Source organism: Oncorhynchus tshawytscha, linkage group LG02, assembly GCF_018296145.1.
Source record: "Oncorhynchus tshawytscha isolate Ot180627B linkage group LG02, Otsh_v2.0, whole genome shotgun sequence".
NCBI lineage: Eukaryota > Metazoa > Chordata > Actinopteri > Salmoniformes > Salmonidae > Oncorhynchus > Oncorhynchus tshawytscha.
This window is the reverse complement of record NC_056430.1, coordinates 42,628,667-42,647,854: the sequence shown is the minus strand read 5'-3', so window position 1 is coordinate 42,647,854 and position 19,188 is coordinate 42,628,667. Positions and strand designations below refer to the sequence as shown.

Here is a 19,188-nt window from a genome sequence, read left to right as displayed (position 1 = left end):
ATGAAAGCAGAATAATGAAAACCCTGCCTCATACTACGTTAAATCTCACACAAATAGACAACACCAGGATGAAGTACATCAAAACCCATACTTTATTTAATGTATAGCAATACAATTGACATATTAAATAACACTATTACACTATAATAATATATCATATGACAGTACCATAGTAATACAACACCATGGCACTATCATACAATGACAATATAATAAATGGACCAAACCATTTCATTTCTTCACGTTTACAAAATCGAACAACTGCTGAACTTGCTTAGATGGGTTGAGGAGGCAAACTTTACTCAGTGACTCCCGGAATCTTTTTCATCCATAGCGCACACTGGTCTATAGCAAAAGTCTGATATTCAAAATGGGGAGGAATAACATATTCTTGACCCCGAGAGAAAAACAAATTATTTACGGTGAACATCCCGAGTGGTATCCTATTCCCTACTGTATATAGTGCACCTCTTTTGATCAAATGTAGGGCACTATATAGAGAATAGGATGCCATTTTAGAAGCAGTCGTGGACTTGTGTTGGAAGGTGATGGCAGTCTACTTGTATCCATGGAGACATGATTCCTACATACTCACTACGAATACAATGACTGAGAGGAGGATACTGTTACAAAGAAAAAAGCTTCATATGAAAATAAAAGGTCTATAATGATCACACAGCAAAGATTAGAACGTCCAAGAAGCCAGATCCTTTAAGTAAATATGTACATACCTTCGAAATAGGAAATTTATAACACTCATGTTATAAATGAAATATGTAGAAAGCGTAACGTTAATAATAATAATAATGATTGAGATACATTTAAAAGTTACACATGCAAAACAAAATGGTTGTTGGCTGTGACAAATAAGCATGTAATAAAGTCAGGACTTTTCTCCAAATGTTGGAGAGTTGTGACTTCATTTAAGAAGCTTCTCGTGGACAGAGAAGAGGGGGAAAAAAAGAAGGAAACTACAGCATCTATGTATAAGTACAGGGTATAGCTACATGGTACAGTATGAATGAGTAAAGTAGATATTGTTGTTTGGTGTAGGGGTTAGTTCAAATCCAGTTCAAACGTAATTTCACATGGTGAAGTATGGGCTTTACACTATGGACTTTCATTAGGATGAACGCGTCATGTGACTGATCGTTGTCCGAAACACATTCTAAGAACTTTGTGGTAACATTGCAACAACCATGTAATAATGTAATTTTTTTAGTCCAAATACAGTAAACCACTTTCTTGTTGCAATTTTCAACCACGTCTTTGGTTATAATGAAAGAAAAACACTTCCCCCTCGAGATGATGTTAAGACTGCGAGAACTCCGTTAATTTGGTAAGATGAAAGCTGTATTTTATGAAGTAAACTTTATATTAAGTAAAACAGTTGATGCAAGATAAGCCACATGTAGAGCTGGGTTGGACAAAATGGACACTATGGGTCTTGATCCACACAAGGCGAGAAGGAGAATGATATACAGTATACAAAACCAGCTGCTTACTTTGATAAAGGATATAGTCATATATATTACAAAACAATATAAATCTTAATATAAAGCAATAAATGTTCACAGTAGTTGTAATACTACTTTAAAAAAATCTAAGTAATGGGTATAATTTACAAATATGAATGGGGATATTTGGGTAATATAGTTATAATATGTATAAGTAACATAGTATCTCTACAGATTAAATTTTTCCTTGGATAAGGTAAGGGTTTTCAAAATAAGTGTTGGCCAGATAATAGTGATGCAATGCATGTTGGGTGAGCTGTACTGTAATAAAATGTACTGAACTGGGATGGTCTGTATTACGAAATCTATTGGCCTGGAAGATCATGTTGACCTGTAGGGTCGTCCTTGGTCTTCACTGTTCATTCATTCATTGAGGCGAAAGTATTTTCTTTGCCACAATCCAAAATGGGTTCCAATGCAGGTAGTGGAGCGTGGAGCCAGGGTCTAGCTAACTGTACTGTATTATCTAACAGGGTTTTAGGCAGTAACACTGAAAGTATAGTGCAAACTGGACAGAGCTTCTTTCTTTTTCCACACGTGAAACAACTTAAACAGGTGCAAACCCTCAGCAGGATAACAATTAAGACAAAAATAATGAAGAAACAAATAAATATCAAAAAACATTATATCATCAGTGTAAAAAAAGGTAATCAGGTTACCGGTATTCATTTAACCAATAGTTCTGGCAAAAAAGGCCTCGGGAAAGTCCGCCAAAGTTCTCTCCGTTTCTCAGAGCTGTACAAATTAAGTGCCTTCGGGTGGTGGTGTGAGCTACGGTGTGTTCATTCAGACTAATGACTCCAGTCAGACCAGTAACCAGTCAGACCAGTAACCAGTCAGACCAATACAACCAGTCAGACCAGTAACCAGTCAGATCAGTAACCAGTCAGATCAGTAACCAGTAGAACCCTTCAGATCAGTAACCAGTCAAACCAGTAACCAGTCAAACCAGTAACCAGTCAGTCCAGTAACCAGTCAGTCCAGTAACCAGTCAGTCAGACCAGCGACTCCATGCTCTCTGCAGGGTCTGATTCGTCCATTATGACAACCACTCCATTAGTGTCCATGTAGAGGGGGCACATCCTGCTATCTCTGCAGCTCACCAGGCTCAGCATGGCCTTGTACAGGTACTGATAGTGCTCCTGGAGAGACAGAGAGACACAACGAGAGGGGAGGACAGAGAGACAGGTTAACACAACTGTTAATATTGATAACTGTTGTAACTTCAAATGTTACTAGGTCTAAGATTGGGGACATGTTGAGAAGTCATGTCAGATCGAGCAATGACAACCACCATGTTACACAGACTGGAAGTGATATTTGTTCCTATGACTGAATGGAGATGTTGCAAGAAGTTAGTTATTGAAAATGGCTGATTATTAACAGCACCAATCCTCCTGGCTGGGTCATGGTTGAACTCACAATGTCTGTGAAGACTCCTGGCCTCATGAGGTTGATCATCTTAGCCACCTGATAGACATCCACAGCCCCTTCACTCTCCAGCTGCTGAGACAGGGTGGTGAGGGCACACAGAGTCCCCGCAGACACTGCCCCAAACCTACCAGGGACAGAGAGGGACATCTTGATACCAATTGAGCAATGTGTCCATTCCCCAAATAATTCAGGCTGCTCTGGAGGCAAGGGGGGTTGACCCGGTTCTAGATGGGTGTACCTAATAAACTGGACACTGAATGCACAGTACCTACACACACACACACACTCAAGCGCACACACACCAGGCCCACTTACTCATCGTGTATGATGGTGGGTCCGTCTCGTGTCATGGCCTCCTCTTTGATGACATTGATGAGCTCGAAGGTGCTGCTGAGAGGAGCATCTGGGTTGGGCCATTTAGGGCACTGGAAATGTCTTACCTCCAGGACATAGTCATCCTGTTAGAGAGATGGAGACATATTACAGTCAGACACAACTAGGACAATGACTATATAGTACCACTACTGCAGGCCAGAACTGTAGTTTAACTAAAGCCCAATGTGATTACACTTGGGAATGGGAATAACAACCTTCCCCTAAATGTCTTCAATTACAGTACCGTAGTTTAGGTAGAGCCTATCTGAAAACAGATGTGCTCAACCAAGGCCCAGTCCCACTGGTCCTACCTCTAAGGACCACCCCGGGACAATCATGGCCCTTCTATCTGCATACCGGCATAACGGTCTAAGAGGTTTTTATATACTGAGAGGTCAAAGATGAACGTTATTGTACCTGCGTGGCCTCCAGTATAAAGTCGTGGATGATGATCTGTTCTTCGTTGGAGAGACACAATCTGTCCTTGCTGATCAGGGTGACGGTGAAGGCTAGGCAGTTCATCGCCTCCTCTCTGCTCGGCCAGTACACAAACTCATCCTCAGCCTAGGTACACATACGACAACACAGGCACACAGGTTAGATGAGTATAAGGTATACTATTTTATTTTCATATATTCCTTTTCAGCACTGATGCATAACCAGGCAAGGACAGTACAGTTTTACTTGACTAAGTAGGGTGAAAAGCATAAGAGACTTATGTTATAACCTGCTGGCCAGCTACTCTACTCACCAAACCGTGGTTGTCAGCAAGCATGACGATGATTTGGGCGTTGTGGTCCCAGATCATTCTCCAGAAGTCTGTGGTGGTGTGGGGCAAAGGGTGCTGGGTAATGATGAACTCATTACTCCTGTAGTAACCCTGCATGGCCAAAGGTTGAATGTCAACATGTTAGCAGTCATACATAGTCAACAGCTCTCACTAAATCTTCTATAACATTATTAACCAATTACATTCACAGTGTCTGAACACCAGAAGGAATGTACTGTATTGTGTCTGTTAGGACTTACATTTCATATCAATGACTTTTAAAGGTTACTGTCTTGATCGTGATGTACTGTGTACAGGCCCTTGGCCTTAGTTTCTCAGTATGAATTATTCTTTATGATAAATGGTGGACTGTTATTCATTAAGAGGCTTCACACAATAACAGTAAAACATGCAGGGTAATTATAATCATCAAGGGTACAGAACATATCATTATGTTCAGACACACCTATCAGACAGACAGGGTGGACATGAGATATGTGTGTGTGTGGTACAGCAGTATCATACCATTATGTAGGAGGCGTTGATGTAGTCTGTGCCTTTCATTCCAGGGAGAGGGGCCAGTCCTACTCGAGCTCGTTCCGCTAGAGAGGGAGACGAAACACATGCATTCAATCACACCACTAGCCTTGTGGTGCCATTGTACTGTACAGTGCTAACTAATAATGCACATATCACATGTCTGGACTACTGCAACTCTCTTTTGGTTGGACTCCCTGCTTGTGCCATCAAACCCCTGCAACTTATCCAGAATGCCACAGCGCGCCTGGTGTTCAACCGTCCTAAGTTCTCCCATGTCCCCCGCTCCTCTGCCCACTCCACTGGCTGCCAGTCGAAGCCTGCATCCACTACAAGACCACAGTGCTTGCCTTCAGAGGAGCTGCCCCTCCCTACCGCCAGGCTATGATTAAAACCTACACAGCCATCTTGAGCCCACAGTTCTTGAACCACTGGTCTCTTGGACGTTCTACCCGTACCTCTTCAAAGAGTATCTTCAATCAATCCCACTGCCACTCCCCTTACAAAAAATCTAATGAAAATAACATGGATCTTCCTACTAGCACTGACTTTGCTGGTAGCCACTTTATTGAGGGAAAATGTACATACTATGACTGTGATATGTGGTGTCCAACCTAGCTATCTAAAGATACTGAGTCGCTCTGGGTAAATTATTAAAATCTAAAATATCAACTATAAGCTACACACTGTTTCAACGACTGTGCTTTTGCTATGGCAGGATTCCTCAACTGATGGCCTGGCCCAAGGGTGGTTTTATTTGTCCCACCAAGATTTGAGCAAAAACATTTAGAAAAGTTTTCATTGTTGGACATAAAAGACTGTAAAAGCACCAGGAAATCAGTTGAAAATCTGTTCTAAGTATTCCCATGGATAATACAAAGAAACGTGATTATATAGTTGAAGTGGGAAGTTTACATACACCTTCGCCAAATACATTTAAACTCAGTGTTTCAGAATTCCTGACATGTAATCCTAGTAAAAATCCCTGTTTTAGGTCAATTAGGATAACCACTATTTTAAGAATGTGAAATGTCAGAATAATTGTAGAGAGAATGATTTATTTCAGCTTTTATTTCTTTCATTACATTCCCAGTGGGTCAGATTAGTATTTGGTAGCATTGCCTTTAAATTGTTTAACTTGGGTCAAACATTTCAAGTAGCCTTCCACAAGCTTCCCGCAATAAGTTGGGTGAATTTTCCTCCTGACAGATCTGTTGTAACTGAGTCAGGTTTGTAGGCCTCCTTGCTCGCACACGCTTTTTCAGTTCTGCCCACACATTTTCTATATGATTGAGGTCAGGGCTTTCTGATGGTCACTCCAATACCTTGACCTTGTTGTCCTTAAGCCATTTTGCCACAACTGTGGAAGTATGCTTGGGGTCATTGTCCATTTGGAAGACCCATTTGCGACCAAGCTTTATTCACTTCCTGACTGATGTCTTGAGATGTAACTTCAATATATCCACATAATTTTCCTGCCTCATGATGCCATCTATTTTGTGAAGTGCACCAGTTCCTCCTGCAGCAAAGCCCCCCCCCCACAACATGATGCTGCCACCCCCGTGCTTCACGGTTGAGATGGTGTTCTTCGGCTTGCAAGCCTCCCCCTTTTTCCTCCAAACATAACAATGGTCATTATGGCCAAACAGTTGTATTTTTGTTTCATCAGATCAGAGGACATTTCTCCAAAAAGTACGATCTTTGTCCCCATGTGCAGTTGCAAAGCATAGTCTGGCTTTTTTATGGTGGTTTTGGAGCAGTGGCTTCTTCCTTGCTGAGCAGCCTTTAAGGTTATGTCGGTATAGGACTCGTTTTACTGTTGATATAGATACCTTTGTACCTGTTTCCTCCAGCATCTTCACAAGGTCCTTTGCTGTTGTTCCGGGATTGATTTGCACTTTTAGCACCAAGGAATTCGCACCACCAGAATGCATCTCCTTCCTGAGCGGTATGATGGCTGTATGGTCCCATGGTGTTTATACTTGCGTACTATTGTTTGTACAGATGAACGTGGTACCTTCAGGTGTTGAATTGTGGCGGTCTACAATTTTTTTCTGAGGTCTTGGCTGATTTCTTTTGATTTTCCCATGATGTCAAGCAAAGAGGCACTGAGTTTGAAGGTAGGCCTTGAAATACATCCACAGGTACACCTCCAATTGACTCAAATTATGTCAATTAGCCTATCAGAATCTTCTAAAGCCATAACATCATTTTCTGAAACTTTCCAAGCTGTTTAAAAGCACAGTCTTGTGATACAGTCACAGAATTGTGATACAGTAAATTATAAGTGAAATAATCTGTCTGTAAACAATTGTTGGAAAAATTACTTGTGTCATGCACAAAGTAGATATCCTAACCGACTTGCCAAAACTATAGATTGTTGACCTTTCTGGCGCAGGGGTCCCACTAGTGACCCACCTCGACAACATCCAGTGTAATTTCAGAGCTCCAAATTCAAAATACAGAAAACGTAATGTTAAACCTTCATGATAATACAAGTGTCATACATGAGTCTTTAGCTTAGAATCTTAGCAATCTAACCGCATCATATGATTTCAAGAAAGCTTTACGGCGAAAGCACAGCATTTTATTATCTGAGGTCAGCGCCCCACAACAGTATATTATCCAAACAAGCACAGGCGTCACAAAATCCAAAATAGCAATAAAATAAGTGACTTACCTTTGAAGATCTCCCTCTGATCACAATCATAAGAGTCCCAGGAACACAATGAATGGTCGTTTTGTTCAATACATCTTTATACCCCAAATAGTCCATTTAGTAGGTGTCATTGAGTTCAGTAATCCACCAGTTCAGAATGCAGACATAGGAGTTCAAAAAGTTACCAGTAAAATTTATCCAAACAAATCAAACAACGTTTCCAATTCATTATTAGGTACTCTATTATCTAAATAAACAATAATATTTCATACGGAGCAAACTATTTTCAATAGGAAAGGAAAAGAAAGCAGGGCACTCCCTTGGTCACGCTCGCAATGCGACTAATTTTGCCATGGGACTTCCTGAGGATAAAAAACTATTCCTCGTTGGTTATTCGGAATACAAGCCTGAAACCATGTATAAAGACTGTTGACATCTAGTGGAAGCCATAGGAACTGCAATTTGGGAGGCGGAAGTCTTTGGTTTCAATAGCTTAAGCTTGGAATTGGCTGGCAGATCAACAGAAAAAAAAATGGTCCTCGGGTTTTCGCCTGCCAAATCAGTTGTGTTATACTCACAGACATAATGTTAACAGTTTTAGAAACTTTATAGTGTTTTCTATCCAATACTAGCTTCTGGGCCTGAGTAACAGGCAGTTTACTTTGGACACCTCAGTCATCCAAAATTCCAAATACTGCCCCCTATCCCTAACAAGAAATTTGTGGTGGTTGAAAAACAAGTTTTAAAGACTCCAACCTAAGTTTATGTAAACTTCCGACTTCAACTGTATACAAACGTAAGCAAGGTTTGAAATTATTATGTTTTAGTCAAATATATTCCTTGTTTTATTCGTACGGTCAATTTGCAGTCAACAAATTATTTGTACTCATGTTCCGGGCCCCTGACCATCTGCTCAAGAAAAAATCAGCCCGCGGCTGAATCTACCCTATGGCGGAGTCACATGGTGGGTTAAAACATCTCATACACTCTATTTCTATAGCCTAATGTCTCAGGCGAACTGGCAAAGCATGTTTGAACTGGCAAGGCATGATTACAGAAATGGATAATATAGCCTAGACTACTATCTAGAAATACTGTACTCACATGGAACCACTGAGGAGTTGCGGTTCTTCTCCTTGTTGCAGTCTTTCTGGGCGCTGAAGCACTCTATGAAGTGGGTGTTACACTGGGTCAGCAGCTGGAGAGACAGCGGGGGAAGAAGAGTTGGATCAGATCACTAGAACAACTTCGAGTGAATGGATATGAATGGGCATCAAAGGATACTTGGTGGTATTATAATGGCTGGGTGACAATGTCTACCTACAATCTTTAGTACAGCCCTTCAACTCTCTAAGGATGCTATTCATTACATAAGTAGTACATAAATTACTATGCTGATATATAGGCTCACTCTGAACTGCTTGTCGAGGCGCGTGCGGCCCCCGAGGCCAGGGGTGAGGATGCTGTTGACGTAACCATGGAGCTGACAAGCGGGTACCTCTGTCTCACTGCCCAGGATGGCCTCCATCAGGGCATCATGGATGAACACGTACTGCTCCTATGATCCAGGGAGAAGGGTAGAGGGAGGAGGAAGATACACTACATGACCAAAAGTATGTGGACACCTGCTTGTTGAACATCTTATTATAAAATCATGGACATTAATATTGGGTTGGTCCCCCCTTTGTTGCTTTAACAGCATCCACTTTTCTGGGAAGACTTTCCACTAAATGTTGGAACATTGCTGCAGGGACTTGCTTCCCATTCTGCCACAAGAATATTAGTGAGGTCGGGCACTGATGTTTGGCGATTAGGCCTGGCTCGCAGTTGGCGTTCCATTTCATCCCTAAGGTGTTCGATGGGGTTGAGGTCAGGGCTCTGTGCAGGCCAGTCAAGTTCTTCCACACTGATCTCGACAAACCATTTCTGATTGGACTTTGCTTTGTGCACGGGACATGTCATGCTGAAACAGGAAAGGGCCTTCCCCAAACTGTTGCCACAAAGTTGAAAGAACAGAATCGTCTAGAATGTCATTGTATGCTGTAGCATTAAGATTTCTCATCACTGGAACTAAGGGGACAAGCCCGAACCTTGAAAAACAGCCCCAGACCATTATTCCTCCACCAAACTTTACAGTTAGCACTAGGCATTGAGGCAGGTAGCCAGTATGGAGCAGTTAGTCTGTGTGCGGCAGCTCGGCCATAGAAACCCATTTCATGAAGATCCCGAATAACAGATCTTGTGCTGGCGTTGCTTCCAGAGGCAGTTTGGAACTCGGTAGTGAGTGTTGCAATCGAGTACAGACGATATTGACGCGCTAGGCACTTCAGCACTTGGCGGTCCGGTTCTGTGAGCTTGTGTGGCCTACCACTTTGCAGCTGAGCCGTTGTTGCTCCTAGACATTTCCATTTCACAATAACAGCTTTTACAGTTGACCAGTGCAGCTCTGGCAGGACAAAAATTTGACAGTGCCATGTTGAAAGTCACTGAGCTCTTCAGTTAGACCATTCTACTGCCAATGTTTGTCTATGGAGGTTGCATGGCTGTGTGCGCAATTTTATACTTCTGTCATCAATGTGTGTGACTGAAATTGCCAAATCCACTCATTTGAAAGGGTGTCCACATTAGAGGTCGACCGATTAATCAGAATGGCCGATTAATTGGGGCCAAGTTTTCATAACAATCGGTAATTTTTACACCTTTATCTAGCAAGGCAAGTCAGGGTGAATACATTCTTACTTTCAATGACGGCCTAGGAACGGTGGGTTAACTGCCTTGTTCAGGGGCAGAACAACAGATTTTTACCTTGTCAGCTCGGGATTAGTTTTTGCAACCTTCCGGTTACTAGTCCAATGCTCTAAACACCTGCCTTACATTGCACTCCACGAGGATCCTGCGTGGCAGGCTGACTACCTGTTATGCGAGGGCAGCAAGAAACCAAGGTAAGTTGCTAGCTAGCATTAAACTTATCTTATAAAAAACAATCAATCTTAACATAATCACTAGTTAACTACACATGGTTGATGATATTACTAGTTAATCTAGCGTGTCCTGCGTTGCATCTAATCGATGCGGTGCCTGTTAATTTCTCATTGAATCACAGCCTACTTCAACAAACGGGTGATGATTTAACAAGCGCATTTGCGAAAAAAGCACTGTCGTTACACCAATGTACCTAACCATAAACATTCATGCCTTTCTTTAAAATCAATACACAAGTATATATTTTTAAACCTGCATATTTAGTTAATATAGGGAAATTGTGTCATTTCTCTTGCGTTCTGTGCAAGGAGTCAGGGTATATGCAGCAGTTTGGGCCGCCTGGCTCATTGCGAACTGTGTGAAGTCCATTTATTCCTAACAAAGGCCATAATTAATTTGCCAGAATTGTACATAATTATGACATAACATTGAAGGTTGTACAATGTAACAGCAATATGTTGTCAATGTGCTGTTGTCAATGGCTGTTGTCAATGTGTAGGGGCGAGGAGAGGGATGGAAGCTATACTGTTACACTGGCAATACTAAAGTGCCTATAAGAACATCCAATAGTAAAAGGTATATGACATTTTATTGATGTATTATATTAAGTTAAAATAAGTGTTCATTCATTATTGTTGTAATTGCCATTATTACAAATACATTTTAAAAATCGTCCGATTAATCGGTATCGGCTTTTTTGGTCCTCCAATAATCGGTATCGGCGTTGAAAGTCCGTGACTAAATACTTTTTTGCCCCACTGTATTGTAATCTCTTGCTTTTATAACATTATACCTAAAAGAGGTGAATCTCTTTGACAGTTACTGTAGGTATATGTGAGGTGTCATTTGTCTCTCTCTCACACACACACACACACACACACACACACACACACACACACACACACACACACACACACACACACACACACACACACACACAACCTCTGACCCTTTGTTAATTAACCTTCCTCACACTCAGCCATCTGCTCCACAACACACACACACACACACACACACACACACACACACACACACACACACACACACACACACACACACACACACACACACAAACGTTACCTCTGTCTGAACCAGGTAGTTGCGTTGCGTACGGATGTGTTTGAGAAAGCCCCAGACGTTGACTGTGCTCTTGTCTTTGATCTGCTGCAGCATGCTGTCGATGACGATGTACGTCCCTGTCCGCCCGACTCCAGCACTACACAACCAAAACATAGTATGTTACCTACTAACTACCACAGGAGACCCATAGAGGGAGTTGTATTACTGTTCTAACCCAAAGCCATGGCTTCAATGAGCAAACTAGTACTCATTGTGTTTCTTATAATTTCTTATGAGGAAAATGATTTTGTGCACAAAGGATAGTGGTTTTCTGCAGTAAGCTTGGTCGGAATCCATAGCTGTGCTCGATTACTCATACTAACCACACTAACCATACTATTTGTGACGTAAATTGAGTATGTAATATGCTTATTGGTCATTGTATGTATTTAGTTAGTATGCCAAAAGTTCCCGGATGTTGTACTACATTTGCCAAAAATCAAGGTATACAAGCAGTGAACACTAGTTCAGTGCTTTTAGGGTCCATAATGCATTTTATTTTTACATTGGCCGTGGCTTCACAACATTTTCAGATTTGAAGAAAATGGGGGAAAATATGCAGTCGAAGTCCGACGAGAGCGGAAAAATATGTAAGCAGAAAAAAGTAAATATTCATTGCATTACCTAATTATGACAAATATTAAGAAAATGTTGAGCAATGTAATAAAAATGTAAATGACTTTTCAAATTAGTTATGTTACATGCTATGTTGGCTGACAATTTGTTAGCAACGCTATCCTTACGAACCACATAGCATATCATTATAGCAGTATGTACCGCTATGTTAGCTAGCTACATAACGTTAGTTGGCTACTAATACATTCAACTTGCCAGTATATTAACTATATTCTATCTAATTAAGTACCCACGTTTATTCACTTGATTATTCACTTCATTTTTACCTTAGTTAAGTGGTATAGTCATTGTGCGGTCTCAATGGACATTGTTAATGAAGTCGTAAGATGTCTAGCTAGTAATTTGCTATGCTAACAAGCTAGCAAGAAGTTGCATAGCAACAGCATCAACTTCCGGTAGACAGGTGAAGCACAAGTATACTCAACTGAAAGGATACTGTTTGTTTACAGTATGCTAAAATGAACTAATAGTATGTAGTATATACTCATTAAGTATGTAGTATACAGTATGTTAGTATGGGTATTCGAACACAGCTCATGTTTAGAGAACTATAAGAACACTTCATTTTTTATTTGTTTTGAGAGCTATTGTACCTGCAGTGGACTAGGACGGGGCCCATGTCAGGTGTACGTGCTGCAGAGGAGCGCCCTATGAAAGTGAGGACAGGTAGGGTGTACTCTGGCACGCCCATGTCAGGCCACTGGGTGTAGTGATACTGGATCACCATCCGCTCGTTCTGACGCCCCTTTGGGTTGCCCTTCTGACCCTTTTTGACTTTGGTGTTCCGTATAAGGAATCGTCTCAGTGTGTAGCAGGCATGAACGTTAGTACTCTTCAGAGTGACCACGATGTTGCCATACTCCTCACTGCTCTCTGTGGGCCAGTACTGGTCACATTTCCTCTGTGAAAAAGAACAGCAATCATCTAATTCCATCTGTGAAAGGCAACAGTATTCATTTTTTCCTAATTTTTATCTAGAGCAACTTATGGGAGCAATTAGGGTTAAGTGCCTTGCTCAAGGGCACATCAACATTTTTCACCTAGTCTGCTCAAGGATTCTACTGTGAAAAGACAACAGTAACACCTACAGTCAAAATACTGTGGAAGCCAGAGGGAGGCCACCTACCCTTCCTTTCTCTACCAGGTTAGTGATCATGACGATGATACCAGTGTTCTGTTCCCACACCATCCTCCAGAAGTCCTCGAAAGTGGACTTGAGAGGGCCCTGGGCCGCGATGTAGGCCTTGGGACTATTGTAACCCTGTTGAGAGGTAATGGAGGGGGGGGGGGTCAGTAACAGTGGTACACTCACACAGAGTGCAAGTACACATAGGGTGAGTACTAGACAATAAACAGTTGAAGTCGGAAGTTTACATACACCTTGACCAAATGCATTCAAACTCAGTTTCACAACAGGTGACATTTACTCCTAGTAAAAAAAATCCCTGTTTTAGGTCAGTTAAGATCACCACTTTATTTTGCGAATGTGAAATGTCAGCATAATAGCAGAGAGAATGATTTATTTCAGCTTTTATTACTTTCATCTCATTCCCAGTGGGTCAGTAGTTGACATACATTCAATTTGTATTTGGTAGCATTGCCTTTAAATTGTTTAACTTGGGTCAAACGTTTCGGGTAGCCTTCCACAATCTTCCCACAATAAGTTGGGTGAATTTTGGCCCATTCCTCCTGACAGAGTTGGTGTAACTGAGTCAGGTTTGCAGGCCTCCTTGCTCACACACGTTTTTTCAGTTCTACCCACATATTTTCTATAGGATTGAGGTCAGGGCTTTGTGATAGCCACTCCAATACCTTGACTTTGTTGTCCTTAAGCCATTTTGCCACAACTTTGAAAGTATGTTTGGGGTCATTGTCCAGTTGGAAGACCCATTTGCAACCAAGCTTCAAAAGTACACCAATCCCTCCTGCAGCAAAGCAGCCCCACAATATGATGCTGCCACCCCTGTGCTTCACGGTTGGGATGGTGTTCTTTGGCTTGCAAGCCTCCCCCTTTTTCCTCCAAACATAACGATGGTCGTTAATGCCAAACAGTTCTATTTTTGTTTCATCAGACCAGAGGACATTTCTCCAAAAAGTGCGATCTTTGTCCCCATGTGCAGATGCAAACCGTAGTCTGGCTTTTATATGGTGGTTTTGGAACAGTGGCTTCGTCCTTGCTGAGCGGCCTTTCAGGTTATGTCAATATAGAACTTGTTTTACTGTGGATATAGATACTTTTGTACCTGTTTCCTCCAGCATCTTCACAAGGTCCTTTGCTGTTGTTCTGGGATTGATTCGCACTTTTCGCACCAAAGTATGTTCATCTCTAGGAGACATAATGAGTCTCCTTCCTGAGCAGTATGACTGCTGTGTTGTCCCATGGTGTTAATACTTGTGTACTATAGTTTGTACAGATGAACGTGGTACCTTCAGACGTTTGGAAATTACTCCCAAGGATGAACCAGACTTGTGGAGGTCTACAATTTATTTTCTGAGGTCTTGGCAGATTTATTTAGATTTTTCCATGATGTCAAACAAAGAAGCACTGAGTTCAAGGTAGGCCTTGAAATACATCCACAGGTACACCTCAAATAGACTCAAATGATGTCAATTAGCCTATCAGAAGCTTCTAAAGCCATGACATCATTTTCAGGAATTTTCCAAGCTGTTTAAAGGCACAGTCAACTTAGTGTATGTAAACTTCTGACCCACTGGAATTGTGATACAGTGAAGTATAAGTGAAATAATCTGTCTGTAAAAAATTGTTGGAAAAATGACTTGTGTCATGCTCAAGTTGATATCATTACCGACTTGCCAAAACTATAGTTTGTTAACAAGAAATTTGTGGAGTGGTTGAAAAACAAGTTATAATGACTCCAACCTAAGTGTATGTAAACTTCCAACTTCAACTGTATAACGTCAGAGAGAACATTGAGCATACATAAAGACAGATAAAAGGTACTCAATACATCAATTTTTTACTTACATCTACATAGTTAGCGTTGATGAAGTCACTGTGTTTGGCATCTTTTCCAGTCAAGGGTCGTAACTTCACCCTACTGTGATCATCTGTCAACATAGAAAAGGAATGTTAGCCTCATTCTGCATTGCCTTGTTAACATCACATGTTAATATGAGCATGAGGTCTGATATCAACAGGCTCAGAGATAGTTTCTACAAGCAATCAGACTTTTGAACACTTAAACTGGACTGACCACCTCGGATTCTCAGCACCTTAGCACTCACAGACACAGACATCACAACTGCTGATACCAAACTCCTATTATGATTGCTAAATACAGCACCATTTAAACAATTGCACCCCCCCAAAAAAAAAAACTATTGGACACAAATTGTGCCTTCCTGTATTATACTCACTCTGTCACACCCTGATCTGTTTCACCTGTTGTTGTGATTGTCTCCACCCTCCTCCAAGTGTCACCCATCTTCTCCATTATCCCCTGTGTATTTATACCTATGTTCTCTGTTTGTCTTTTGCCAGTTTGTCTTGTTTGTCAAATCAACCAGCGTTTTTCGTCTCAGCTCCTGCTTCTCCCCAGTCTCTCTTTTTCTCACCCTCCTGGTTTTGACCCTTGCCTGTCCTGACTCTGAGCTCACCTGACCACTCTGTCTGCTCTTGACCCTGAGCTTGCCTGCCGTCCTGTACCTTTGCCCCACCTCTGGATTACCAACCACTACTCTGGTTATCGACCCCTGCCTGCCTTGACCTGTCGTTTGCCTGCCCTGTTGCCGTAATAAACATTGTTACTCCGACACAGTCTGCATCTGGGTCTTACCTTCAAACCTGATACACTAATTATGTTTATTCTATTCTACTGTGTCATTTACTTCATGTTCCTATTGTTATCTTTTATTGTTGTTGTTGTTGCATTGTTGAGAAGGAACCTGCAAGTAAGCATTCCATTGGACGATCTATACCATTTGTATCCCGTACATACTAATACATCTTGAAACTAACAGGCTGTCAGTGTTGTTTTGAGTGTACACCATAGTGGACTTACAGGCCACGATGTTGATGTATCTGTTTTTGTGCTTGTTGTCAGGGTGATTGGAATGTTCTGCTGTGATCTTCAGGTCCACCGTACAACGCTGGACCTCCTAGAGAGAGAAAGAGAGAGAGAGAGTGCAAAGGGGGAGGGAGTTGAGTGAGAAAGGGAGAGAGGGGGGTGAGTGGTCATAGTTATAGTGGGGTCAGTTATGTGAAGCGATTAAAGAATTACCATATATAAATAAACCCTCTATCTAAATGTATTTGTTTTGTTAGGTTCTTATTTATCGGAGTAAGTAACTCACGGACACTAGAGGAGCTTTAACCAAGTTTAATTATTCCCAAAGGATCTGTACAGCTGTAATTCAGACCACCCAACCCTTCTCCCATCACAGGCATATGTGAGACAATCCTCCTTCTCGCCAAACCCTTAAGACACTCCTCCTTCTCTTCCTCCTTCCGGGGATCTGAGTTTACCTCCTGACCTCAACCCCTCCTTCGCCTAGTCCACAGATGTCCATCTGTCTTCCCTATAGCAATCCTTTGATCTCCTCCTGTCCACCCAGCACATTCCACAGCAACTCTGTCATTCTACAGATCTCACTCCTTAATATACTATGCGTCTGATCCATCATATCTTTAATATCTCAATGTTCAAAATCTCAAATCCAACAGTTTCTAAACAGTATTTTTCAGTTCAATGATTTGCTTGAATTGCATTACATACAGTACCAGTTAAAAGTTGGACCCACCTACTCATTCAAGGGTTTTTCTTTATATTCACTATTTGCTACATTTTCGAATAATAGTAAAGACATCAAAACTACGAAATAACACATGGAATAATGTAGTAACCAAAAAAGTGTTAAACAAATCAATATACATTTTATTTTGAGATTCTTCAAAGTAGCCACCCTTTGCCTTGATGACAGCTTTGCACACTCTTGGCATTCTCTCAACCAGCTTTATGAGGAATGCTTTTCCAACAGTATTGAAGGAATTCCTACATATGCTGAGCACTTGTTGGCTGATTTTCCTGCACTCTGCGGTCCAACTCCTTCTTGGTCAAATAGCCCTTACACAGCCTGGAGGTGTGTTTTGGGTCATTGTTCTGTTGAAAAACAAATGATAGTCCCACTAAGCGCAAACCAGATGGGATGGCGTATCGCTGCAGAATGCTGTGGTAGCAATGCTGGTTAAGAGTGCCTTGAATTCAAAATAAATTGCTGACAGTGTCACCAGCAAAGCACCCCCACATCATCACACCTCCTCTTCCATGCTTCATGGTGGGAACCACACATGCGGAGATTCATTCACCCATTCACCTACTCTGTGTCACGGCGGTTGGAACCAAAAATCTCCAATTTGGACTCATCAGACCAAACGACAGAATTCCACCGGTCTAATTTCCATTGGCCCAAGTAAGTCTCTTCTTATTATTGGTGTCCTTCAGTAGTGGTTTCTTTACAGCAATTTGACCGTGAAGGCCTGATTCACGCAGTCTCCTCTGAACAGTTGTTGTTGAGATGTGTCTGTTACTTGAACTCTGTGAAGCATTTATTTGGGCTGCAATCGGAGGCTGGTAACTCTAATGAACTTATCCTCTGCAGCAGACGTAACTATGGGTCTTCCTTTCATGTGGCGGTCCTCCTGTGAGCCAGTTTCATCATGGATGGTTTTTGCGACTGCACTTGAAGAAACTTTCAAAGTGCCTGACATTTTCCACATTGACTGACTTTTATGTCTTAAGGAATTGATGGACTGCCATTTCTCTTTGCTTATTTGAGCTGTTATTGCCATAATATGGACTTGGTCTTTTAGCAAATAGGGCTATCTTCTGTATACCAGCCCTACCTTGTCACAACACAACTGATTGGCTCAAGTGCATTAAGATTGAAAGAAATTCCACAAATTAACTCCTGTTAATTGAAATGCATTCCAGGTGACTACTTCATGAAGCTAGTTGAGATAATGCTAAGAGTGTGCAAAGCTGTCATCAAGGCAAAAGGTGGCTACTTTGAAGAATCTCAAATATATTTTGATTTGTTCAACACTTTGTTGGTTACTACATGACTCCATATGTGTTATTTCATAGTGTTTATGTCTTCACTGTTATTATACAATGTAGAATACAGTAAAATAAAGAAAAACCCTGGAATGAGTAGGTGTGTCCAAACTTTTGACTGGTACTGTGCATGATAAGTACGTACTGGGTTTTTATTAGAGGTGGGATTTCTACACATATCTGTCACAGCTAGTCCAACACCATGTGGCTGCATGTGTGATCTCCGTTTGAATGACCTAGTATGAATAATGTATGTTCACCTTCACCCCACTGGATAACCCCAATTTGACAAGGACCTCTTGGGGGAAGTGTGTTAGCCTTGTGTCTCAACCCAGTCACAGAGACAGTGTGTTCCTGTCCAGTCAACCAGCAACTAGACCCTTTGTTAATTAACCTTCCTCACACTCAACCATCTGCTCCACACACACACACACACACACACACACACACACACACACACACACACACACACACACACACACACACACACACACACACACACACACACCTTTCTGCATGAATACATACTGCACATGCCCTGTACACACTTCGTAATGTTCACACAACAGTAGACAGCAATGTACACCCTTACAGACAACATACATCAGCCATATGACAATAATCAGACACACATCTAGACACACACACTCCTCTTCATCCGAGAGGCAGCCTACTTATCACGCCTCAACAATATTAGAAAGGCTGTGTTGTGTTTCCTACCTCAAACTCCTCAGAGAAGCCGTGCAGGTTGTTGGAGTAGAGCTCCGTGATGTGTTTGATTAACTGCCTGACGGGGATGGCGTCCATGTCATCTGTAGGGAAGACACATCACACTTAGAGAGATGTACGTCGGTGACGTATGTGGGTGACGGTGTGCCTGTGTGTGTCTGTATGTGTGTGTGATTGGGAGAAGAGAAAGAAAGAGAGAGAAAAGAGAGAAAGAGAAGAGAGAGTGAATGTGTGTTTTAGCATGACTGTGTGATGAGTTTGCAGGATATACAGTGTCTTCGGAAAAGTATTCAGACCCCGTTGACTTTTTCCACATTTTGTCAATTCTATAATTGATTAAATCGTTTTCACCCCGAA

The 19,188-nt window shown here is 41.6% G+C and overlaps 1 protein-coding gene across 1 annotated transcript in view; it reads right to left on the bottom strand.

The window, feature by feature from the left end:
• Positions 1–69: 69 nt before the first annotated feature.
• LOC112244810 (receptor-type tyrosine-protein phosphatase gamma) overlaps positions 70–19,188 on the bottom strand; it is a 295,615-nt gene continuing 276,496 nt past the window's right edge. Inside the window, exons 15-28 of the mRNA XM_042299158.1 lie at positions 18,823–18,914; positions 16,051–16,147; positions 15,015–15,097; positions 13,155–13,289; positions 12,622–12,929; positions 11,354–11,489; positions 8,703–8,849; positions 8,396–8,489; positions 4,621–4,697; positions 4,078–4,206; positions 3,744–3,890; positions 3,267–3,409; positions 2,940–3,075; positions 70–2,659 (exon numbers count right to left, since the gene is read on the bottom strand). Of these exons, the coding sequence (XP_042155092.1) occupies positions 2,513–2,659; positions 2,940–3,075; positions 3,267–3,409; positions 3,744–3,890; positions 4,078–4,206; positions 4,621–4,697; positions 8,396–8,489; positions 8,703–8,849; positions 11,354–11,489; positions 12,622–12,929; positions 13,155–13,289; positions 15,015–15,097; positions 16,051–16,147; positions 18,823–18,914 (1,871 nt within the window). The 3' untranslated portion in view covers positions 70–2,512. The remainder of the gene's footprint in view (positions 2,660–2,939; positions 3,076–3,266; positions 3,410–3,743; positions 3,891–4,077; positions 4,207–4,620; positions 4,698–8,395; positions 8,490–8,702; positions 8,850–11,353; positions 11,490–12,621; positions 12,930–13,154; positions 13,290–15,014; positions 15,098–16,050; positions 16,148–18,822; positions 18,915–19,188) is intronic.